Raw genomic sequence first — 24,273 nt, 5'->3', positions numbered from 1 at the left:
CCCTGCAGCCCCACCCGGCGACAGGGAGGAGCCGGCCGTGCGCCCCGGCCTCCGGGGTCCCGTGGCCCAGAAGCACCTGAGGAGGAAGACTGACCGTGGCCGCACGGGAGGGAGCCCTGGAGGTCCCTGCGACCCGTCTCCAGCCTTCGCACGCGCTCCTTCCTCAACGTGGGTCTTAGCCTCGCGATCCCCTCCCCCTGGGAGCCCCCCCACGGCCAGGAGGAGACAGACAGGCAGCCAGCCCGCCCCCTGCCCCGCCACAGGCCCCAGGGGGGTGGCAGGCCCCGAGCCTCACACGTGAAAACCCCATGGTCTTGGGTGCCGAGCCAGGCTGAGGTGCTGGGGGAGCGACGGACGGCCCCTGCCTCGGTCTCCCCACCCTCAGTGTCGGGGCGTAGCGGGTGGAAGCCCCCCGCCGTCCAGCTGACCTGTTGCCCGCCCGCCCCTCCCCCCACAGGCTGGTGCCCCAAGACAGGCAGACAAGCCCGCCTCCAGGGGCCCCGTCACCCCAACACACGACGGGCCTGTGGACTTTTCTGTTTATTTCCTTAAAACAAACATCTGTGCGCTGCGTACAGGTCCGGCTCCAGGCGGCAGGCGGGCAGCTGGGTGGGGAGCAGTGACAGCGGGGGTCAGGCGGGGTCCTCTGTCCTCTCCTGCCAGCGGGGCGGCTTCGCCATCCCTGGTACCCAGCCCTCTGCCCTGAGGCAGCCCCCGCCCGGCCCACAGGGGGGACCTGGCAATACGAAAGCAGGTCCTCAACTCAGCAAGTAGGTGCCCTGGGCCGGACGCACGCCCCTCAGCCCCGGCCCAGCCCTGCCTGCGAGGGGTCGAGGGGTCGTAAGAAAAAGGAGGGGCCGGGAGGGGCCGGGCGCACCTGGCAGCCGTCACCCCGGTGGCCCCAGGGTGGGGGGAGGGGTGGCGGGCAGAGCTGGGCGGGCAGAGCCGGGGCTCCGGCCCGAGGCTTTAAGGCAGAGCGGGGTGAGGGTGTCAGCCCGGGCCTTTGGCACAATGCGGGGAGGGCGGCCCTGGCCCGGGGCGGGGGCTGGAGGGGCCTGAAGCCCTTGGTCCTGGACCTCCCCCTCCAGGGCCTGCGGGGCGGGCACCGGGCCAGTCTGCCCCCTCCTGAGTTCCGTCCTCTCGGTGTGTCCTGAGCCGGCGCCCGGCGGTCAGCAGAGTGTGTCCGTGTTGAAGGAGAGCTGGGCCTGGCAGACGGCAGACGGGCAGGTTCGGGCGGCACCCGGCACCCAGCAGTGCCCGGCCCCAGGACCCAGGACCGGGCATGCTCTCCCCCTCCCCACGCTGCCCCTCCCCACCCTTGCCCAGGGGGTGCGGCCTCTGCTCAGTCCGGTGCCCCCACCCCTGCCTGCCATCGCTGAGGCCCCCTCAGCCTCCCGGTCTCGAGGGTCCGCGGGGGCCTGTCTGCTCCACCCGTGCCCACCCTGCCAGGTGCAGTCTGTCCCGAGCACAGGGGTCCCTCCGTCCCCGTGGCCACTGGCCCCCGTCCCGCAGCCTGGCCGCCCTCACCCCTCAGGCCCGGCTCACCCGTTCCTCCTCGAAGCTGATGAGGCCCTCGTCCTCCGTGTCCAGGTCCTCGGGCTCGTCGGCCATCAGCGCCCGCAGCTCGGTGGGGGCGGGCCGGCGCCGGAACAGGCTGAGCAGGCGGCCCAGCGGGGACGGCAGGGCCGAGGGCAGCTCCGTCTCCTGCTGCTCCAGGTTGTCGCTCTGCTTCTTGGCAAAGTTCACGAACACCTGGCGGGCAGAGAGGGCGGGCGGTGGGCGGGGGTGGGCGGGCCAGCGGCCGGCGCCCCGGGCCGGGCACTCACGTTGTCCAGCGTGGTCTGGCTGACGGAGTAGTCCTCGATGCCCAGCACGCCCACCACCTGCTCCATCTTGCTGAACACCTGGGCCAGCGAGATGCGCTCCGACTTCAGCTGGTACTGCACCTTGGTGTGGTGCCGCTCCTGGGCGCGGAGATCGGGAGGTCAGAGGTCGCGTGGGCCGTGCCCCCCTCCCCCCCCCCCGGGTCCTCCCACCTTGAGCACAGCCTCCGGGAAGTTCCGGTTGAAGAATCGCACCACGTCCTTCACGTTCTGGCTGCTCTTGGTCCTCACGGTGATCATGTAGCCGTCCCCGAACCTGCCGGACGGGCCCATGGCCAGAGCCCCGCTGCCCAGAGCAGCCACCCGCTACCCCGCACCCACGGCCCGCCGCCTGCACCCCACGGCCCGCCGCCCGCACCCCACGGCCCGCCGCTCACTCACCGGTTCTTCAGGTGCTGGATGCTGCCCAGACAGCGCAGCCGCCCGTTCACCATGATGGCCAGCCGCGTGCACAGCGCCTCGCACTCCTCCATGCTGCGGGCGAGGGGCACAGGCTGGCACGGGGCAGAGGGCGGAGCGGGCAGAGGGCAGAGGGCGGCCGGGGGGGGTGGCACACCTGTGCGAGGTCAGCACCACGGAGCGCCCCGTCTTGATGAGGTCCAGGATGAGGTTCCACAGGAAGCGCCGGGCCTTGGGGTCCATGCCTGTGGTGGGCTCGTCCTGGGGGGGCGCAGGCTTAGCGGCTGCACCCCTACCTGCCACCTCCCTCCTGGGCTCGCCCAGAAAAGAGGCAGGGCCCCGGCACCAGGCTCACCAGGAAGACGAAGGCGGGGTACCCGATGAGGGCGATGGCCGTGGACAGCTTCCGCTTGTTGCCGCCGCTGTAGGTGCCGGCCGGCTTGTCCGCGTACTTGGTCAGCTCCAGCTTGTCCAGGGCCCACTTCACCACCTGGGCGAGAGCAGCCATCAGAGACGCCCTCCCTGCCGGCCCTGCCCCTCACCCAGGCGGCCCGCCCCCCCGCCCCCCACCCAGGCGGCCGGCCCCGCCCCCTCACCCAGGCGGCCCCTCCCTGCCGGCCCCGCCCCTCACCCAGGCGGCCCGCCCCTCCCTGCCGGCCCCGCCCCTCACCCAGGCGGCCCCGCCCCTCGCCCAGGCGGCCCCTCCCTGCCGGCCCCGCCCCTCACCAGGCAGCCCCGCCCCCTCACCCAGGCGACCCCGCCCCTCCCTGCCGGCCCCGCCCCTCACCAGGCAGCCCCGCCCCCTCACCCAGGCGGCCCGCCCCTCCCTGCCGGCCCCGCCCCTCACCCAGGCGGCCCGCCCCTCACCCAGGTGGCCCCGCCCCTCCCTGCCGGCCCCGCCCCCTCACCAGGCGGCCCCGCCCCTCCCTGCCGGCCCCGCCCCCTCACCAGGCGGCCCCGCCCCTCCCTGCCGGCCCCGCCCCCCAGGAGACCCCCACCTGGGCCTCGTCCTTCCAGGGGATGCCGCGCAGCCGCGTGTAGAGCTGCAGGTGCTCGCGGGCCGTGAGCTCCTCGAACAGGGCGTCGAACTGCGGGCAGTACCCCAGGCTCTGCTGCACCTCGAGCAGCTCCTTGAGCACGCTGGGGACGCAGGCCGTCAGCACGGCGCCGCCGCCACCGCCGCCCGCCCAGACGCCCGCCCGCCCGCCCGCCGGGTGCCCGCAGCACCTGTGCCCGTTGACAAAGGCCTCGCCCCCCGTCGTGCTCTCGTCGCCCGTCAGCATCTTGAAGGTGCTGGTCTTGCCCGCGCCGTTGACGCCCAGGAGGCCGAAGCACTCGCCGGGGCGCACGCCCAGGCACAGGCGGTCCACGGCCAGGATGCTGCCGATCTTCCGGGACTTGTACACCTGGGGGCGCAGAGGGGCTCAGAGGGGCTCGGAGGGGCCGACGCCAGCCCGGCCCCGCCCCCAACCCCTCCACACCCCTCCCGGCCCCGCCCCCAACCCCCTCCACACCCCTCCCGGCCCCGCCCCCAACCCCCTCCACACCCCTCCCAACCCGCCCCCAACCCCCTCCACACCCCTCCCGGCCCCGCCCCAAACCCCCCTCCACACCCCTCCCGGCCCTGCCCCAACCCCCCTCCACACCCCTCCCGGCCCCGCCCCAAACCCCCCTCCACACCCCTCCCGGCCCCGCCCCAACCCCCCTCCACACCCCTCCCGGCCCCGCCCCAACCCCCCTCCACACCCCTCCCGGCCCCGCCCCCAACCCCTTCCACGCCCCTCCCGGCCCCGCCCCAACCCCCTCCACACCCCTCCCGGCCCCGCCCCCAACCCCCTCCACGCCCCTCCCGGCCCCGCCCCCACCCCCTCCACACCCCTCCCAACCCGCCCCCAACCCCCTCCACACCCCTCCCGCCCCGCCCCAACCCCCTCCACACCCCTCCCGGCCCCGCCCCCAACCCCCTCCACGCCCCTCCCGGCCCCGCCCCAAACCCCCCTCCACACCCCTCCCAACCCGCCCCCAACCCCCTCCACACCCCTCCCGGCCCCGCCCCCAACCCCCTCCACACCCCTCCCGGCCCCGCCCCCAAACCCCTCCACACCCCTCCCGGCCCCGCCCCCAACCCCCTCCACACCCCTCCCGGCCCCGCCCCCAACCCCCTCCACACCCCTCCCGGCCCCGCCCCAAACCCCCTCCACACCCCTCCCGGCCCCGCCCCCAACCCCTCCACACCCCTCCCGGCCCCGCCCCACGTGCCCGAGGCCCACCTTGGTCAGGTTCTCGATCTTGACCATGTCATTGTCCGCGTCCCCCCGCAGCACCCGCTGCCGCTCGCTGGCCACGTCCACGTCGTCCTCCACCGGCTTGGTGGACACGGGCATGCGCCTGGACAGGAGGGGCCGTGTGCCGCCAGCCGCCGCTGTACCCCCTGCACCCCCCACCCCCACCCCCCGCACCCCCGGGCGCCCCACTCACTGCGGCCGCCGCAGGAAGTTGTACTGGCACATGATGGTGAGGAAGAAGCCGACAAAGCCCTCCACCGCCATGGCCACCAGCCCCCGCGTGACGATGTCCCACTCGAACGGGGACCTCATCTTGTCAAACTGGCCTGCGGGGCAGCCGCTCAGGGCGGGGCCGGGGCCTCGCGAGCCCCCGCCTGCCCCCCTCCTGGACGTCCCCCCGCCTGCCCCCCCTCCTGGACGTCCCCCCGCCTGCCCCCCCTCCTGGACGTCCCCCCGCCTGCCCCCCACTCCTGGACGTCCCCCCGCCTGCCCCCACTCCTGGACGTCCCCAATCTTGGGGCTGAGCACATGCTGTCTACGCCCCCATCCCACAGGCCCTGCTGCCCCACCCTGTCCCACCCCCCACTGTGAGGGCCCTGTGCCCCGGCCGCCCGCGCACCGATCTTGGCGTAGTACTCGTTGAGGTACTCGTTGTACGCCATCTCCATGAGCCCGTGGCCCAGGTTGTAGTTGGGGAAGATGAGGAAGCAGCTCTTCAGGTAGCTGTTGACGACCTTCAGGTCCTGGAGGGTCACGGGGTCACGGGGTCACAGGCAGGGCCACAGCCCCTCAGCCTGCCACGTCCTGCACAACCGCTGGCCACCCTGTCGCCCCCCACCCCCCACCTTGTCGCCCCCTCACCCCCTCACCCTGTCGCCCCCTCACCCCCCCACCCTGTCACCCCCCCCACCTTGTCGCCCCCTCACCCCCCCACCCTGTCGCCCCCCCACCCCCCACCCTGTCGCCCCCCCACCCCCCACCCTGTCGCCCCCCTCACCCCCCACCTTGTCGCCTCCCCACCCCCCACCCTGTCGCCCCCCCACCCCCCACCTTGTCGCCCCCTCACCCTGTCGCCCCCCCCACCCTGTCGCCCCCTCACCCCCCTCACCCTGTCGCCCCCCCCACCCTGTCGCCCCCCCCCCCACCTTGTCGTGCTCGAAGAGCTGCAGCAGGAAGGTGGCCACGGTGGCCGTGATGCCGATGAAAAGGTTGATGACGATGAGGAACACGTAGGCCGAGCTGGGGACCTCGAACCAGAAGGAGGCTGGGTACATGATGGGGGTGATGGACCATCTGCAGGCGAGAGGCGGGCGCGGTCACCCCGTGGCCTGGCCCCCCACTCCCTCTTTCCCTCCCCCCTCCCCGGGCCCCTCCCCGCCCTTACCCGTAGAGCAGGAAGAGAGAGAGCACGGCAGGGAAGTTGGTGGGCGAAGTGTAGGCCGGCAGGTCGAACACAAACAGGATGATGATGCAGCAGGTGGCCGGGACCAGGTAGTTCAGCTACCAGAGCAGGGGGGCTGGTGAGGGCAGGGTGAGGGGCCTGGGGGCAGGGGTGAGGGGCCCGGGGGCAGGGGTGAGGGGCCCGGGACAGGGGTGAGGACCCAGGACAGGGGTGAGGACCCTGGACAGGGGTGAGGGGCCTGGGGACAGGGGTGAGGACCCAGGACAGGGGTGAGGGGCCTGGGACAGGGGTGAGGGGCCCGGGGGCAGGGGTGAGGGGCCTGGGACAGGGGTGAGGGGCCCGGGACAGGGGTGAGGGGCCCGGGACAGGGGTGAGGGGCCTGGGACAGGGGTGAGGGGCCCGGGACAGGGGTGAGGGGCCTGGGGGCAGGGGTGAGGGGCCTGGGGGCAGGGGTGAGGGGCCCGCGACAGGGGTGAGGGGCCTGGGGACAGGGGTGAGGGGCCCGGGACAGGGGTGAGGGGCCTGGGGGCAGGGGTGAGGGGCCTGGGGGCAGGGGTGAGGGGCCCGGGGCAGGGGTGAGGGGCCTGGGGGCAGGGGTGAGGGGCCCGGGGGCAGGGGTGAGGGGCCTGGGGCCCGGGGGCAGGGGTGAGGGGCCCGGGGGCAGGGGTGAGGGGCCCGGGGACAGGGGTGAGGGGCCCGGGGACAGGGGTGAGGGGCCTGGGACAGGGGTGAGGGGCCTGGAGACAGGGGTGAGGGGCCTGGGGGCAGGGGTGAGGGGCCTGGGACAGGGGTGAGGGGCCTGGGGGCAGGGGTGAGGGGCCTGGGGGCAGGGGTGAGGGGCCCGCGACAGGGGTGAGGGGCCTGGGGACAGGGGTGAGGACCCAGGACAGGGGTGAGGACCCTGGACAGGGGTGAGGGGCCTGGGGACAGGGGTGAGGACCCAGGACAGGGGTGAGGGGCCTGGGACAGGGTGAGGACCCTGGACAGGGGTGAGGACCCTGGACAGGGGTGAGGACCCTGGACAGGGGTGAGGGGCCTGGGACAGGGTGAGGACCCAGGACAGGGGTGAGGGGCCTGGGACAGGGGTGAGGGGCCCGGGGACAGGGGTGAGGGGCCTGGGGGCAGGGGTGAGGGGCCTGGGGGCAGGGGTGAGGGGCCCGCGACAGGGGTGAGGGGCCTGGGGACAGGGGTGAGGGGCCCGGGACAGGGGTGAGGGGCCTGGGGGCAGGGGTGAGGGGCCCAGGGGCAGGGGTGAGGGGCCCGCGACAGGGGTGAGGGGCCGGGGGCAGGGGTGAGGGGCCTGGGGACAGGGGTGAGGGGCCTGGAGACAGGGGTGAGGGGCCTGGGGACAGGGGTGAGGGGCCTGGGGGCAGGGGTGAGGGGCCCGGGGGCAGGGGTGAGGGGCCCGGGGGCAGGGGTGAGGGGCCTGGGACAGGGTGAGGACCCGGGACAGGGGTGAGGGGCCCGGGACAGGGTGAGGACCCAGGACAGGGGTGAGGGGCCTGGGACAGGGGTGAGGACCCAGGACAGGGGTGAGGGGCCTGGGGACAGGGGTGAGGACCCAGGACAGGGGTGAGGGGCCTGGGGGCAGGGGTGAGGGGCCTGGGGACAGGGGTGAGGGGCCTGGGGGCAGGGGTGAGGGGCCTGGAGACAGGGGTGAGGGGCCTGGGGACAGGGGTGAGGGGCCTGGGACAGGGGTGAGGGGCCTGGGACAGGGGTGAGGGGCCTGGGGACAGGGGTGAGGGGCCTGGGGACAGGGGTGAGGACCCAGGACAGGGGTGAGGGGCCTGGGGACAGGGGTGAGGGGCCTGGGGACAGGGGTGAGGGGCCTGGGACAGGGGTGAGGACCCTGGACAGGGGTGAGGGGCCCGGGGGCAGGGGTGAGGGGCCCGGGGACAGGGGTGAGGACCCAGGACAGGGGTGAGGACCCTGGACAGGGGTGAGGGGCCTGGGGACAGGGGTGAGGGGCCTGGGGGCAGGGGTGAGGGGCCTGGAGACAGGGGTGAGGGGCCTGGGGGCAGGGGTGAGGGGCCTGGGACAGGGGTGAGGGGCCCGGGGACAGGGGTGAGGGGCCTGGGGACAGGGGTGAGGGGCCCGGGGACAGGGGTGAGGGGCCTGGAAGCTGACAGGGACGGGATGGCCAGAGGTCTGGGGTCAAGGGGACCCCGACCGGCCACGCGCGCGGCGCACCATGTCCCACACGTAGTTGGCCAGCCAGTAGGTGACGGGGTTGCAGCCGCTGACGAACTGCAGGTGCTTGGCCTTGGTGGACTTCTCGGCCACCAGGAAGACCACGAAGCTGGCCGGCACGAAGGACATGGCGACGATGATGAAGATGGCAATGACCACGTCCGTGCCCTGCAGCCTGGGGGGACGAGGCGGCCTCAGCCCTGCCCGCGCCCCAGCCCCCCGCCGGGCCCGCCCCCGCCCGCACGCACAGGTAATCCAGGGAGAGGCTGGCACTGGTCTTGTTCATGGGGTGGTTGGTGACGGTGATGCCTGCGGCACAGGAAGGACAGCCTCAGGGCTGCTCCGCCGCCCGCCCCGCCCGCCTGCCCGCCCGCCGCACCCGCTCACCGTAGGCGGCCGGGTGGCCCTTGCTCTTGGGCAGGTTGGCGCGCAGGATGGCGTTGTTGAGGCTGTTGAGGTAGGTGGGCATGCTGTGGTACCCCTTGTTGTTGTAGAAAACCTGGGGGCACAGAGAGACCCCGAGAGCCCGTGGGTCCTGCCGACCTCAGGTCAGGGCGGGGTCCCCCGGGGCCGGGCCGCTGCTCACCTGGGCCGCCCGGCGCACTGCCACCTTCCGCACCATGGCCGGCGCCCGGGCGCCGAACGAGGCCGGGATGGACTTCTGGACGTTGCCGAAGGTGATGGCTCCGTACCTGCGCGAGGTCGGGAGCTTGAGGCGCCGGCCGGGGTGGAGACACTTCGCCCGCCGCCCGCCCGCCCGCCCGCCCGCTCACCGGTGCAGCCGGAAGCGGTCGGAGGTGAAGAGCAGGTACTCGGAGACGTTGTGGCCGGTGATGTCGGTCAGGATGTCGCCCGTGACCACCCGCACCTGGGGCGGGCGCCCGCCCACGCCGCTGGGGCAGGAGAAGCCGGTGCCCTGGGCGGAGCAGGTGCAGCGGACGGGCTCCCGCACCACGCGTGGCAGCGAGGGCGCCGACGTCCAGTTTTCTGCAGAAACAGCGGCCGTCAGCGGGCCGCTCTACCCCTCGCCCCGGGGCAGGCAGCCGCGAGAACCGGTACCTGGCCCGGACGTGGGCAGCAGCGAGCTGTTCCAGGCCTGTGGCAGGTCCTCGTCCGGGGGCACCGGGGAGTCGGACGGAGCGGGGGAGGGCGGGGGCGGCACGAAGTTGGACAGGGGCAGCCCCTGCGTGAAGGACTCCAGGCACATGCCGTCGAAGAAGCGCGCGGCCAGCAGGCGGGACTCGCCGCTGCTCAGGTTCAGCGTGGACCCCAGGGAGCCGTTGGCCGGGGACTTGAGCACGCAGGTGGCACCCACGCCGGACGGCAGCCGGAAGGTGCTCACGAGCTGCTGGGGGCTGGCGTCCGGGGACAGCTGGAATCTGGGAGAACCCGCAGCTGGAGTCCGAGTGGGCGGTGCGCGCCCACCCGTCCTGGCGCTCCACGCAGGCCCCCCCACCCGGCCGCCTGGCGGGCAGCTCACCGGTACTCGCGGCGCTCCTCGTTGGCATAGGGGATGAAGTTGCCGCGGGGCTGGGTGTAGTTGTGGTACTGGGAGGGCGACAGGACCAGCGGGGGCAGGTCACCTGCGGGGGTGCAGGGAGCCTGAGCAGGTGCTGGCTGCCCGCCTGCTGCCCTGGGCCCAGACCCCCTCTTTAAAAAAAAAAATACTTTAATTGGTTTCAGAGAGGGAGAGAGAAATAGAAACATCGATGAGGAGAGAGAATCACGGATCGGCTGCCTCCTTCACGCCCCACACTAGGGATGGAGCCCACAACCCGGGCATGTGCCCTGACCGGGAGTCAAACTGTGACCTCCCGGTTCATAGGTCGACGCTCAACCACTGAGCCACCCGGCCGGGCCAGACCCCCCTCTTCCCAGTACCCGTAAAGTCTGAGCCCCAGAGAGGCCGGAATCCCAGGTGTTCCCGCCAGGCTCAGACGGAATGCCAGACCCTGACTGAGCGGGGCAGGTCCCCCGGGGCTCAGGAGGCGGGCAGAGCCAGCCGATGCCCTTCTGCCCGCCGAGCAGCCGTACCGATCTCGGGGACGGAGAGGGCCACGGTCATGGCCACGCAGACGAACAGGGCGGGGAGCAGGATCTGGGAGGAGAGCGCCTTGGAGTTGCGGCGGGCGCAGTGGAACCGCTTCACCAGGAGCCCGTGGAACTGGCGCACCTTCAGCCACCAGCCCTCCAGCTTCCGGCTGCCCTGGCCCGCCCTGGCGAGGGCCTCCGCCTCGGCCTCTGCACGGGGGGAGGCGGGGACGAGGCTGAGCCGGCCGCCCCGCCCCCGGCACCCTCCGGGAACCCCACCCGGCCCCACCTGGCTGCCCCCCACCTTGCAAGCTGACGTTATCGGGGTCCTGCAGGTTGTTGAAGAGGGGGTGGTAGTCGCCGTAGATGTCGGCGTAGCCAGCTCCCTCGTCCCCACGGGCAGAGCCCACGGAGGACGCAGACTGCAGCGAGGCCTGGGACCGGGCCAGCTCTGCGCACCTGGCCAGGTTGCTGGCCTGAGCCTCGCCCAAGGAGGCCAGGCCGTCCGCCCCGGGCAGCACGTCCTTCCGCGACTCCTTCACATCTGCCACAGGGGGAGGGCTCAGGGTGGCCGGCCACCTGCCGGCTGCCCAGGACCCCAACCCCATGCTCACCCCCACACCCAGGACCCCCGACCCAGGCTGACCTCTCACACCCAGGACCCCCGACCCAGGCTGACCCCAGGGAGTCCTAGGCCCGGGTTCCCACTCAGGACCCTGGGCCAGCACCAAGGGGGGCGGAGCCCCGCTGGTGGGAGGTGCTGGGCCTCACCGGCCTCGCTGTTCTCCAGGGACTGGTCCTCCTCCGACACCTTGAGGAACACCTCCTCCAGCGTCGTGTCCATGAGCCCGAAGCTGCTCAGGTGTAAGGAGTCCAGGCTGCACTCCAGATGCTGGGGAAAGAGCGGGTGAGGCCGGAAGGCGGCCGCCCAGGCCCTCCACTGCCCGCCCCTCCGCCAAGGCCCCGCCCTCCCGGGACCACGCCCCTCTGCCACTGGCCCCGCCCCTCGGCCAAGGCCCCACCATCCCATGACCACGCCCCTCTGCCACTGGCCCCGCCCCTCGGCCAAGGCCCCACCATCCCATGACCACGCCCCTCTGTCACTGGCCCCGCCCCTCCGCCAAGGCCCCGCCCTCCAGGACCACGCCCCCACCTACAACTGGCCCCGCCCCTCCGCCAGCCCCGCCCCCGCAGGGCCCTGCCCCCACCTGGAAGAGGCGCTCGAAGGCCCCTTTCCTGGCGGCCTCGCTGGGCAGGATGTACGAGAGCTCCGTGCTCGTGTCCGAGACCAGGAGGCAGGAGGCCACGTGCTTGCGGATGAACTGGGAAACCTGGGGCTCTGAGCAGGGGCTCAGCTGGGCCCGCCCCGGGGGGCTGGACGTCAGTCCGGGCTCTGGGAGGGGAGGGGAGACGGGAGGGCTTCACGGGGGGCCAGGGAGGGGGACCCCAGGAGAGTACAGCCGGGTAAGATGGGGGCCTCGGGAGAGGGCGAGCCAGGCCGGACCAGGCCTCCTGGGCCTGTGGGGCAAGGTGGGGGCAGCCCTCCACCTCCCTCGCCTTGGGCACAGGGTCCCGGGCAGGGGTCCCCCAGCTCAGGGCCGCGCAGACCTGGGGGGCCGCCGGGCTCGGCAGGACGCTTGACCAGCGTGAGGCGGTAGCCGTCGCCATAGGCGCCCTTGAGGAACAGCGGGGACCCGCAGCACTTGAGCTTCCCGTGCGAGATGATGGCGATGCGGTCCCCCAGCAAGTCGGCCTCGTCCATGTGGTGGGTGGACAGGAGGATGGTGCGGCCTGGGGAGGCGGGGTCGGGTCAGGGAGGGTGGGCGGGGCCGGGCAGGGGCACCCCCATTCCCCCCCCCACCCCCCGCCCCCCCGCACGGCGCCCCACGCACCCGGCTTGTACTTGAGGATGAGGTCCCAGATGGCGCGGCGAGCGTAGGGGTCCACGCCGGCGGTGGGCTCGTCCAGGATGATGGCGCGGGAGCCGCCCACGAAGGCGATGGCCACCGAGAGCTTCCGCTTCATGCCGCCCGACAGCGTCTGCACCAGCGAGTGCCGCTTGTTGGAGAGCTCCAGGTCCTCAATCATCCTGGCGGGCAGAACCGGACGGCCAATGGGAGCCTCCGCCCGGCCGCGAGCCCCGCCCACCCGGCCTGCCCCACGCTGGCCCTGCCCCATCACAAGTCCCCGCCCACCCCTGGACCTGCCCCATGCAGGCCCCGCCCCTCCAAGGCCCCACCCACACCCTGGATTGGCCCCACAGGCCCCGCCCCTCATTGGCCCCGCCCTCCCGCCCAGCCCCGCCCTCCCGCCAAGCCCCGCCCACCCACTTGTCCGTCTCCTGGCGGATCTCCTCCTGGGCCACGCCCTTGAGCCGCGAGTAGAACCAGAGGTGCTCGTCCACCGTGAGCCGGTCGAAGAGCACGTTGTGCTGCGGGCACATGCCCAGGTTCTTGCGGATCTCGTCCATCTCCGTCCGGATGTCGTGGCCGTAGATGGTGGCGGAGCCCGAGGTGGGCGGGAACAGGCCCGTGAGGATGGACCTGGGGGAGGGGCAGGTCACAGCCCTGCCTCCCACAAGTCGGGGACCCCCCACACACACACACACACACTCACATGGTGGTGGTCTTGCCGGCCCCGTTGTGGCCCAGGAAGGACACCACCTGGTTCTCGTAGAGGTTCAGGCTGAGCTTGTTGAGGGCCAGCTTCTTGTCGTTCTTGTACACCTTGGTGAGCCTGTCCACGCAGACCACCAGCGGCAGGTGCGTGGGCTCCTCCTCCATGCCCCGGGGCTCCTCACCCAGGCGCCGGCTCTCCATGGCACAGGCCTGGTCCTCCTCCATGACGCTGAGGCGGGGGGCGCCCGCCCAGGGCCAGCTCCACTCCCAGGTCTCCGTCCGCCCGCTGCCCAGCCAGTAGGACTTCTGCAGCGGGAAGTACCAGGGCCGGGGCAGCCCGTACATGCCTGGGGGCGGGAAGAGGAGGGGAGGCTGACCGGGGCCACGGGCCACGGGCCACGTCCCCTCCAGGGAGCCGCAGCCCGCCCCATTCCCACCCCTCCCAAGGGCGGGCAGGTACCTGGGTGCACCGCCTCGATGTACCAGGTGAGCACGCCGTAGGCCACGGCGTCCACCACCAGCATGGTGACGGCCAGGAGCAGGTTGAAGTCGTCGCCCTCCACGGGCGACTGGCTGAACGTGTGCCACTGGATGCCCACGCCTGCCACCTCGTACAGCGCGAAGTACTTGGAGCCCAGGCCGAAGGCCGTGGTGGACATCAGGGACTGAGGGAGGGGACGCCGGGTCAGTGCCGGCGGCGGAGGCCAGACCCGCCCCGCCCCCGCCCCGACAGGACCCTCACCGCGATGCACTTCTCGAAGGCGGTGATCTTGTCGTGCGCCACCTCCTCCCGGATCGCCACGTACATGTAGGGCACGTAGCTCAGGAAGTAGATGATGCCGCCGCAGGCCGAGGCCAGCTTGGCCTTGGAATACAGCACGGACACCAGGAAGCTGGGCAGGGGAGCCACGGCTGTCAGCCACACCCGGCCCAACACCCGGCCCTGCACACCCGGCCCTGCACGCCCGGCCCTGCACGCCCGGCCCTGCACGCCCGGCCCTGGCACTGAGCCGGTAGCCCGGGGCGGTCCCTGCCGGGGCACCGGGGAATTCTGGGCCGGGCTGTTTCCGCACTCTCTGGGCGGGCACGAGGGCACCCGCCGCTGGCCTCAGGCTCTCACCAGAACATGATGGTGGCCACGGCGTAGACGGCCAGGAAGAGCCAGATGATGAGCACGTGGCTGTGCATGAGGACCTGGCCGTACTTGAGGATGGCGGTGAGCGCCGTCACCGAGATGGACAGCTGCACGAAGCCCGTGATGAACCAGGCCACCCAGTGCACCGCGTTGTCCAGGCCCATGGTCTTCATCACCTGCGGCCGGAGGGCGGGCGGGGGCCGTGGGCGGGGCTGGGGGGCGGGGCCCGCCGCGGCCTCCCCCCACTCCCATCTCCCCCTCGGCACCCCTCCCCCCTCCCCGGCCCTCCCCCACCTCCTTCAGCCGGTGCTCCTTCTCGGCCACGATGTGCTGGATGGTCATGGCCACCGAGTAGACCCAGGAAATCACCATGCACAGCGGCATCATGTGCTCGATGACAAACAGGAAGCTGCGATGGGTGGGGCGGAGGGTGAGGTGGGCGCGGGCCCCGCCCCCGCCCCTGCCCGAGCCCCGGCCCCGCACTCACTCGTCCCGCGTGTAGCAGGGGTACGGGAACATCTGCACGTAGCTGCCGGGCTCCACCACGTCGTGTCCCACGAAGGTGTTGATGATGGCGCGCTCCATCATGTCTGCGGGGGGTCGGCCATCAGCAGGTGCACGGGGCCTCCCCCCCCCACCCCGGGCCCGGGCGGCCCTCACCCTGGATCCAGACGAAGCCGTAGAGGAAGTACAGGCGGCCGCCCGTGTTGGGGCCCGGCCTCCAGTAGGCCCGGCGGATCTCGTTGGTTTTCTCGGTGAAGCTGGAGTTCTGGCGGATCTTGTAGTGCACGTGGGGCGGCAGGGAGCCGTCCTTGCGCGTCTGGAAGATCACGCCTGGGACCGGACCAGGGGCAGGGGAGGGGGGAGGGGCGGGTGGAAGAGGGGCAAGACCTGAGGTGGGGTCTGCCGGGGCAGGAGTGGGTGAGGTGGGGCTCAGGAAGGGGCGGAGCCAAGGGGGTGGGGCTGTGAGAGTGGAACTGTGATGGGCGGGGTCTTGGGGGGTAAAGGGTATGGGGTGGGGTTGGAATGGGGAGAGACTGAAAAAGGAGGGGCTGCAGGAGGGGAGCAGGTGGGGGTGCAGGTGGGGAGCAGGTGGGGCTGCAGGAGGGGGAGCAGGTGGAGCTGCAGGAGGGGGAGCAGGTAGGGGTGCAGGAGGGGAGCAGGTGGGGGTGCAGGAGGGGAGCAGGTGGGGCTGCAGGTGGGGGTGCAGGAGGGGAGCAGGTGGGGGTGCAGGAGGGGAGCAGGTGGGGGTGCAGGAGGGGAGCAGGTGGGGCTGCAGGTGGGGGTGCAGGAGGGGGAGCAGGTAGGGGTGCAGGAGGGGGAGCAGGTGGGGCTGCAGGTGGGGGTGCAGGAGGGGGAGCAGGTAGGGGTGCAGGAGGGGAGCAGGTGGGGCTGCAGGTGGGGGTACAGGAGGGGAGCAGGTGGGGCTGCAGGTGGGGGTGCAGGAGGGGGAGCAGGTAGGGGTGCAGGGGGGGAGCAGCTGGGGGTGCAGGTGGGGCTGCAGGTGGGGGAGCAGGTGGGGGTGCAGGTGGGGAGCAGGTGGGGCTGCAGGTGGGGGTGCAGGAGGGGGAGCAGGTGGGGCTGCAGGAGGGGAGCAGGTGGAGCTGCAGGAGGGGGTGCAGGTGGGGCTGCAGGTGGGGGTGCAGGTGGAGCTGCAGGTGGGGGTGCAGGTGGAGCTGCAGGTGGGGGAGCAGGTGGAGCTGCAGGTGGGGGTGCAGGTGGGGCTGCAGGAGGGGAGCAGGTGGGGCTGCAGGTGGGGGTGCAGGGGGTGGGCGGGGAGCAGGGGTCAGGGCGGACTCACTGGCGAACACGGTGACGTTGTCCTGGTAGGCCTGGTTGAGGGTGTAGTTGACAATGCTCTCCTCGTCGGGGAACCCCTTGAAGATGTCCACGCTCACCTGGGGGAGGGGCATCGTCGGAGCCAGCCCCGGGCAGCAGCGGGGCCCCCGGGGGCTGGCCCACCGCCCACCTTGGACATGAACTGGATCCAGCCGCAGGCTGCGTTGTCGATGGTGTCCAGCTGCTGCAGGAGGGCCGAGCCATTGGGCAGCGAGAAGCCGTCCTGGCGCAGGGCCGGCGGCAGCTCTTCCAGGGACAGGTTCAGCGCCTCGGGGTGCAGCCGCAGCTCCGTCACATACTGGGGGTGCAAGGCGGCATCGGAGGGTGGCCCACGCCCACCACCACCCAGGACAGAGTGGGCGCCCCGCCCACCGCCCCGCCCACCGCCCCGCCCCGCCCCCCGCACCTCCTGCAGCCAGTGCAGGTGCTGCTGCAGCCGGCCCTGCGCCAGGAAGCTGCGGATCTCTGCCGAGATGTTGAGCCAGACCTGGGCGTAGTGGGTCACGTTGCCTACAAAGGCAAAGGTCTCGTTGGCCTGCAGAGGGGGAGGGCACGGGGCATGGGACTCACGCAAGGACTCGGCCAGCGCGGGGCGCTCCCCTCCCCTCCCCCGCCGCGGGCACCAGCACTGGCCAGTCCCCACCGACAACGACTCTGGCTCCAAGCCCTCCCCACCCGGCCTTTCTGCAGCTCACCCTGCCTCGCTCGGCCCCGCGCCCCGTTCCAGGCCAGCTGGGGTCCGGTTCCTCCACCTCCCCGGCTCCTTCCTCAGACCCCTGCAGCCCTCAGCAGCCCTGGCGCTTGGTCCTCATCTCGTCCCCGGGCCATTGCCAGCCCTGGTTTCTCCTTGTTCCGGACGGGGCGCCTCCCGGGGGCTGGCCATGGACCCCCGCCCTCGGCCCGCCTCCAGCCCCCCAGCTGCCTGGCCCCCTCCGGCCCCCTGGACGCTGCCCTGGAAGGCTGCCGCCCGCGGCCTCTCCTGCCCCGCACCAGCCCTGCGTCCCCCTGCACCTCCATCCGCCCACCGTCCCTGTGGGATCCCAGCCTGCGGACCCTCCCCCGCTCCTCTGGCTCCCGCCCAGAACAGCGGCTGGAAGCCCAGGACGAGCCCACACCTTGAGGATGACGCGGTCGGCCTCCGAGCCCGCGGGCGCGTACAGGATCTTGGGGTTGCTGGTCATGAGGTGCACCAGGAGGCCCAGGTTCCGCTGCTCCTTGCTCGTGAAGCCCAGGGAGCTCATGTTGCCGCTGCGCAGGGCCTCCGGCTCAATGGTGCTGGGACACACGTGAGGGAGTGGGGGACATGCATCAGGGTGGGGGTGGGGGACGTGTGAGAGTGAGGGTGTAGGACCACGCATGAGGGTGGGGATGGGAGACACACGAGGGTGGGGGACACGCGTGAGGGTGGGGGTGGGGGACACGTGTGAGGGGGTGGAGGACACGCGTGAGGGTGGGGGCGGGGGACACGCGTGAGGGTGGGGGACACGCGTGAGGGTGGGGGTGGGGGACACACGTGAGGGTGGGGGCGGGGGACACGCGTGAGGGTGGGGGTGGGCATGAGACAGGGCCTCAGTGTAGGTGCCCAGTGAGGCCTGGAGTGGGGGGGGGGCAGTAAGGCAGGCAGAGCGGGGTCAGACCTGGGCCACCCCGTCCCCGCCCCCGCCTACCGGTTGTTGCCGCACAGGATGGGCTGCAGGGCGGCCCAGAGCTGCACGAAGGCCGAGCACTGGCCCTGCAGGGCCTCCGGGGGGGAGGCGGCGGGGGCCGCCGCGGACGGGGCGCCGTCCTCCGCCGTGGTGTTGGAGCCCGCGCCCGTGCCGTCGGCTGTCCCGCCAGGACTGCCCGGGGGGCCGGGAGCCGGGCGGCCGCAGGCGCCCTGGGGCAGCAGCAGCGCCAGGGCCGACAGCACGTCCACGTCCTGCAGCACCTTCTGCGCGTCCAGCAAGTGCTCCAGCAGCGCCTGCAGCCGCCGGGGGGGCGGCGGCTGCTGGGGGGCTGAGCCGTTGGGGGTGTCCAGGCCCAGCTGGGGAGACGGGGGGGCGTGTGGGCACAGGCAGGGACCAGGGGCGGGGGCTGATGGACGCTTGGGGGCAGATGGAACAGGGAGGACACCGCAAAGGGGTGGGCGGGACGAGGGGCGGAGGGAGTCTGCAGCCTGCAGGTGGGGGAGCCCTGGCTGGGGGCGGGAGAGACGGGGGGCGAGAACACGGGGCGGGGGGCGGGGTGAGGCCTGGCATCACCGGAGGTGCAGGACGCCTAGGCACAGGCACGCCCCACCCCCCACGCGGCCAGGACCCTGCAGGGGCCCTGGCGCCTCCTCCCGCCCGGCACCCGCCCGGGGCCAGCTGGCAGCAGGGCCTCCTCACCTGCCGGGCGATCTTGGCCACGTCCAGCTGGTCCCGGAGCTCGGCGGCCAGCCCAGAGAAGCGCCGGGCACGGGCGGCGGCCTGCCCACTGCAGACCGCGTCCCGATAGCCCTGCAGTGCCGCCTGCTGCCCCCGGGGCACCGTGAGGATCCGGCCCAGCTCCCCGGAGCCGGGGGCACAGGTGAGCTGCTCCAGGAGGGCGGGGGCGGCCAGCAGCTCCTGGGGGTGCAGGAGCACGGCTGGAAGGAGCCCCACCAAGAGGAGCCAAGGCCCCGCCCACGCCGGCCTCAGGCCTCGCTGCCCACCCCCTGTGCCAGGTCTGAGCTCACCGGTTCTCCAGCGGGCAGGGCAGACACACATCCCCATCTTGCCTTCCCCCTCCCAGGCCAGCCGCAAACCCCAGGCCCCTCCTGCACCCCCCGGGCAGAAGCACCCCCCCCAGAGGTAGGCAGCAGCCCCTCTCCCCACCAACAGGCCCCTCACCTCCAACCGGGCCAGGGAGCTGGTCTGCAGGCGGCCCCACGGCTCCGGACCCCGGGGGAGGACTGACTCCGCGCCCAGGGCGGGCGAAGGGACCAATAGCAGGCGATAGACCTGGGGGTGCGGGCACGGCTCGGGCTGGGGTTTCTCGCCAGGCCCCAGGGCCACCTCTGAGCCCAGCACGTCCCCTACCCCAGCCCTGCCACCAGGGGATGGCAGAGCAGGTGCCAGGCCTGGGGCTGCACACACACACACACACACACACACACACACACACACACACCAGCAGACACACGCTCACTGCCAGGCTCCCCGCCTCACCTCGGGCACGTCCACCTGGGCGGCCAGCAGGGCGTGGGCGGTGCTGTTCGGCAGGGACAGGTTCTGCGTCAGGAAACGCCACAGCTCCCTTGGGTCCCGGGCCACCGAGTCCAGCGAGAAGGAGGACACTGGACAGGAGAGGACGGGGCTGAGGGCCAGCGGGACCGGCTCAGGGCCCAGCTCCCGGCCCCACGGCTCAGCCACGCGGCGGCCGGGCCGGGCTCACCTGAGCGGGGTCCCCTGGGAACTGGGAGGAGTTTAGATCAGCAGTTTCCGACCTCCCGCCTCGTGGCCTAAAGCAGCGACTGAAACCCTGCGCACACCAAACAGGCCCTTTCTGCTGATCTGACCCAAAAAACAGGTCGAGCCCTGACTCATCCGCACTGAACGGCTCTTGCTGTGCTGGCTGTTGTCGTCTGCTCACGTGACCATCTACGGGAAGGGAGGTCAGCGCCCGACCAGGCCGTGGGGTTGCGTGTTGCAAACATCCTTGCGACACCCCAGTGCGGACGGCACGGAGGGCCCGCGGCCCCGTCCCAGCCGAGGCAGGAAGTCACCGGCTGGGGTTCTGACCCGCTGACCCCAGAACCCCACACGCACGGGGACGGCCCGGCGCACCTGCAGGCCTGTCCAGGTGGCTCCTCCCGGCGCCGGGGCCCGAGCTGAGGGCCTCCAGGTGCTGACGCAGGGCCTCGAGCTCCGAGCCCAGGTTGGGCCGCTTGGGGTCGAACAGGTTGCCATCGGCCACCACGCGATCGAGGCGCTCGAGCAGCTGGGTGACCCTGCAGCGGGGGCTGGGGTCAGCCACCGGCGCCCGGCGGGGTGGGGCTCCAGGGGTGGGGGTGGGGAGGAGAGGGGTCTGGGGGGCTCACGTGGAGTTGGAGTACTGCAGGAAGCCGAACTCGTCCCGCTGGCCGTCGGGGCACAGCGACTGCATGACGGGCAGGATGCCGGCGGAGGTGAGGGGGGCTGCCGTGTAGAAGGCTGGCGGGGACAGGGCAGGTGAGAAGGCCAGGGGGGGGGGGGGCAGGAGGAGGGGGAGACAGAGGCCGAGGAGAGAAACGTATAGAAAGTCAGGAGGGAGGAGCGGTTTCAGGCAGCAGACGGGGAACCGAGGGCCGAGAGTTCTAGTGCCAATGACCCAGCAGGTCAGAGGTCGGAAGGCACCTGACCACCCCTTCCCCACAATTCCCAGAGCATCCTTCTTCCCTCGGCCGGCCAAGGCCCAAACGCCCTGACACCCTCCTCCCCCCAAAACACAGGCGCGGCAGGGCCCACCAAGCCCGGGGGAGCCTGTGAGTCCCCAGCTGGGCAGCGACCTCTGACCTCTGTGGCCAGCTGGTTAGCAGAGGGAATGCAGGAGCCCGCCAGGGTCTGAGGGGAGAATGCCTGGTGCCCCAGCCCCGCAAGACAGCGCCAGGCAACCCCACAGAGAGAGGAACCCCGGGGAGCTTGGCCCCGAGGCCCAGCCCTGTGCGCCCGGCACCCCGCCCCCTCCCCCTCCCCGGGCCAGCGGTCCCTGCCAGTGGGCAGGGGGCTCCCCCGGACCCAGCAGGTCTGGGAAAGGCTGTTAATGCAAGCGGGGGTGGGGGGTGCTCAAGCCGCACCAGGAGGCCCCCCAAAACCACCCTGCGGCTGCGCCTGGGCCAGCAGGGAGGAGGCGGCCGCTCACTTACTGACTGCATGCGGGCGGCGGAGGAGGACAGAGACCATGCGGGGGGAGGGGCAGAACAGAACAGAGGAGAACAGTGAGGACATCTGGTCACCGTGGCCGGCCACACCCCCAGCCCGGCCACGAGGCGTGGCCAGGGACCACTCAGGGGTGAGGCTCACAGATGGGGGGGGGGCGGCGCCTGTGGGACCCGGGACACACACATGTGGCCACGTGCACACAGGACATGCGTGTGTGGTGCGGTGCGGGCTGCCTGCCACCCACCAAGGTGCCGGGCCCGCCCCCGCCTCACCTTCCTTCACCGAGATGGTCGGCTTCTTCTGCCGCAGCCCCAGGAGGATGAAGAACAGGACGAGGGGGATGAAGAGCTCGAAGGCCAGGACCCACTGCAAGGGGCGGGTGTGAGGCCACGGCCTGGCCAGAGGGGACCCCCTCTCCCCGCCCCCAGGCACACGCCCCCCGCGGGCCGGCCCTGCCTCCACGGGCTCCCGGGGCCACGGGCGTCCCTTCCTTAGAGGCCTTTTCTTTCTTTCTTTTCTTTAAACATATATATTTTTTTAAATATACTTTATTGACTTTTTACAGAGAGGAAGGGAGAGGGACAGAGAGCTAGAAACATCGATGAGAGAGAAACATCGACCAGCTGCCTCCTGCACACCCCCCACCGGGGATGTGCCTGCAACCAAGGTACATGCCCTTGACCGGAATCGAACCTGGGACCCTTCAGTCCGCAGGCTGATGCTCTATCCACTGAGCCAAACCGGTTTCGGCTAAACATATTTTTATCGATTTCAGAGAGGGAGAGGATCCCTGGCCGCCTCCTACATGCCCCACACTGGGGATCATCGAGCCCGCAACCCGGGCCTGTGCCCTGCCCGGGAATCGAGCCCAGACCTCCTGGTTCATAGGTCGATGCTCCACCGCTGAGCCACCCGGCCGGGCCCTTAGCGGCCTCTTCGAAGGGCAAGAGAGTGAGTACTGTCTGGCCCACGTGAGAAACGGTCCCCCAGCCCCAGCCCAGGCTCCGCTGGCCACACGGAGGGCCAGCAGGGACGGTCAGCCAGCGTGCCGTCCGCTCGGACCCAGGCATGCGCCAGCTCGTCTCCTTCCCCACCGGCAGGCCTAGAGAGGCGCGGCCAGGCTTGAGGGGGGCCTGAGCCTCCGCGAGGACCTGGTCAGGGTCTGTCAGCCCCCCAGTCCCCAGGCACCCACATCTCCTCTGCCCGGCCCCTTCCCCTCACCCCAGGCGGCTCGGGTGGGAGCAACCGCCCGGCCCACCCTGGGCCGCTGCCACCCACGCTGGGCACCAGGCTGAGCCCGCCAGGACCCTCTGGGTGGGAACTGCAGGGACCCGGGCTCCACCCGCCTGGTCAGTGGAAGGGGCTCCTGTCTCACCCCCACCCCCACCCGCTCTTCCTCGCCCCCAACCACACACAGGCCTCAGAGCCCCTGCCCCGGGCGCTCCGTCCGGCCCAGGGTGCGAGCCCAGCCCCGGGCGGGCGGCTGCTGCTGTGTTTACTGTCCTTTGACAATAGAGCTCTGTGGTCTGGAACACCCCCCGCCCCCCCAGACCGTGCCAGTCTCCACCCCGCCCCGAGCCAGGATCCAGCCCAGGGCAGGCCAAGGAGACATCGTGGGCACCCACGGGGCCAGGGACGGGCGCGTGCCACACACCGGCATGCGCACAGAGCGAGGGCGGCGTGTGCAAGCGGCCACTCCGGAGGCCGGGGTCATAGCCCGCCAGCCCCACCCACACCCGCCCTGCCATGGGGCACCTCCCGAGGGTAACTGCAGCAACAGACCTGCTGCCTCCTCATCGCTATAGCAACGCTGCACACGGGCTGCTGGGAGGCGGAGAGGCCTGCCTGAGGGCGGGTGGCTCGAGGGGCATCTGGTTACGGGCGGCAGCGCCGGTCCAGCCCCACCTGGGCATCCCACCCGGGGGCTTGCAAGGCGGTCAAACTCCTATTCCCGAGACCATGCCGGTGCCCCCATGTGGTCCCAGGACCTGGGTGCCCACCCCAGGCCTGAGCCCCTCCTGTGGGGTCCAGGGCAGAACAGGCGAGACCTGAGGATGGAGGTGATGCCTCCCCCCGCGGCTTGGTGACAGGAACCCAGTCCCTCCACCAGAGCATCCTGCGGCCCCAGGGGAGACCCCCGAACCGCTAAGAGGGGAGAGGCCACCCCGGGGCCAGCCTGGGGGGCCTCTCTCACCTGTGCCAGCGACCACAGGCCAAGGACTCCACCTGGCCTGACCAGCCCCTGTTCCCAGCAGCCCCTGGGGGAGGGGGCCCTTCCTGCCAAGGCTGGGGGGCTGATACTAATGCAACCCAGTCCCCCCTCTTCTCCTGAGCCCACCCCGCTGTCCGCGGTGACCCAAAACCTGAGGCAGGGCAGCTGCCCCGAGGCTACCTGGGCTGCAGGCCTGACCCGGCGGCAGCCAGCCCGGGGCGGCCTGGCAGGGAGTGTGCCCAGCCCTGGCTCTCAGCCAGGGCCAGGTGCTCAGGGGACTCCTGCCAGGCCCCAGCCCGCGGGATGACGGCCACGCTGCCCGGCCCGCAGCCCCGGGTTCCCGTGGTGCATGAGCTGTCGGCCCAGGGCCCAGGGCCAGGCGAGACAGGAGCCTCCTGGGCCCCGGTGGGCAAGAGCGTGCCGCCCCCAGGCCCCTCTCGGGACCCTGGCCTGCGCCGGGCTCCGTGTGGAAAGTCCCCAGGGCCCACTCAGAAACCCAAGCTGCCTGCCGGGGCCTCCCTGGTGCTTGGCCGGTGAGGGCCAGCCTGACGCCATTCACACCATCCCGGCCCTGCTCCTCACCCAGGCTCCGTCCTGACAGCTGCCGCCCTGAGCCCAAGAGCTGGGGAGTCCGGTGGTCACAGCCCCCAACAGCACCCCTGGCCCCGAGGAGGCTGGGTCAGGGGGCAAGAGAGTGGGTCCGCCTCGGGGAGGACTCCCCAAAGGACACAAGGGTGCAGGGACACAAGGGCATTCCCGGGGGTGAGGGAGCTCTAGGGCCAGGGGGGGTGGACACGGGTGGGGGAGGCCGCCAAGGGCAGAGGACAGTGCGGGGAGGGAAGCGGCGGGTCCCTGCGGGGCTTCGGGGACCGAGACCACGGAGCCTCGGAGCTGAGTCGAGGCCCAGCCCAGCCCTCTGTCCCGGGCGCCAGGGCCTCCTGCGACCCCAGTGGCGGGGCCGCCTGCCCCCCGCCTCCGAACCGGCCGGGAGAGCGCTGCGGAGGGCGCCGGTGACTCAGCCGAGCGCCGCGAATGTCAGCGGGCGCGGGCGGCGGGCTGGGCACGGCGGGGTCCCCCCTGCCCCCAGGCGGGAGCAGGGGCGCGCGGGGCCCGCCTGGGAGGGGGCTGCGGCCCGCCGCCCCATCGCGCCATCCTCCGCGCCCGCCTGGGGTCCGCGCGCGCCCGGCCCGCTCCCGTGCGCGCGGGGAGGGGAGCGCGCCGCCAGCCCGGGGAGCGGGGAGGGGGCCCGCAGGCCCGACGCGGGGCGCTCACCGGGCTCCGGCGCTTCAGCGTCACGTTCTTCCAGAGCAGCAGCTGCAGCTGGTGCAGGAAGCCCATGGCGACGGCGGGGCCGCGCTCCGGCCTCCGCGCCCGGCCAGCTCCTCCGTGCGCCCCGCGAGCCCTCCCGTGCGCCGCGCCG

At 72.4% G+C, this 24,273-nt stretch overlaps 1 protein-coding gene across 1 annotated transcript; it reads right to left on the bottom strand.

The window, feature by feature from the left end:
- Window positions 1-530: 530 nt before the first annotated feature.
- ABCA2 (ATP binding cassette subfamily A member 2) lies at window positions 531-24,273 on the bottom strand. Its single transcript, XM_054726801.1, has 47 exons — window positions 24,126-24,273; window positions 20,914-21,007; window positions 19,822-19,933; window positions 19,568-19,731; window positions 18,950-19,077; window positions 18,632-18,742; window positions 18,149-18,367; window positions 17,450-17,805; window positions 16,898-17,057; window positions 16,189-16,317; window positions 15,913-16,080; window positions 15,745-15,841; window positions 14,604-14,777; window positions 14,431-14,533; window positions 14,238-14,352; window positions 13,929-14,119; window positions 13,551-13,701; window positions 13,269-13,473; window positions 12,807-13,155; window positions 12,521-12,733; window positions 12,083-12,279; window positions 11,799-11,981; window positions 11,399-11,583; window positions 10,962-11,082; window positions 10,495-10,734; window positions 10,194-10,400; window positions 9,640-9,742; window positions 9,219-9,538; window positions 8,933-9,146; window positions 8,746-8,851; window positions 8,547-8,658; window positions 8,408-8,468; window positions 8,160-8,334; window positions 5,952-6,067; window positions 5,713-5,860; window positions 5,187-5,310; window positions 4,761-4,893; window positions 4,553-4,670; window positions 3,510-3,688; window positions 3,281-3,422; window positions 2,638-2,772; window positions 2,440-2,543; window positions 2,265-2,357; window positions 2,037-2,139; window positions 1,827-1,964; window positions 1,546-1,752; window positions 531-1,205 (listed from the first exon to the last, which is right to left on the bottom strand). The coding sequence occupies exons 1-47, from the start codon at window positions 24,189-24,191 to the stop codon at window positions 1,170-1,172; spliced, it is 7,305 nt and encodes a 2,434-aa protein (XP_054582776.1). The 5' UTR covers window positions 24,192-24,273; the 3' UTR covers window positions 531-1,169.

Source organism: Eptesicus fuscus, chromosome 15 (assembly GCF_027574615.1).
Source record: "Eptesicus fuscus isolate TK198812 chromosome 15, DD_ASM_mEF_20220401, whole genome shotgun sequence".
NCBI classification, from domain to species: domain Eukaryota; kingdom Metazoa; phylum Chordata; class Mammalia; order Chiroptera; family Vespertilionidae; genus Eptesicus; species Eptesicus fuscus.
Note: the sequence above shows the minus strand (reverse complement) of the source record. Positions and strands in the feature narration are given on the sequence as shown.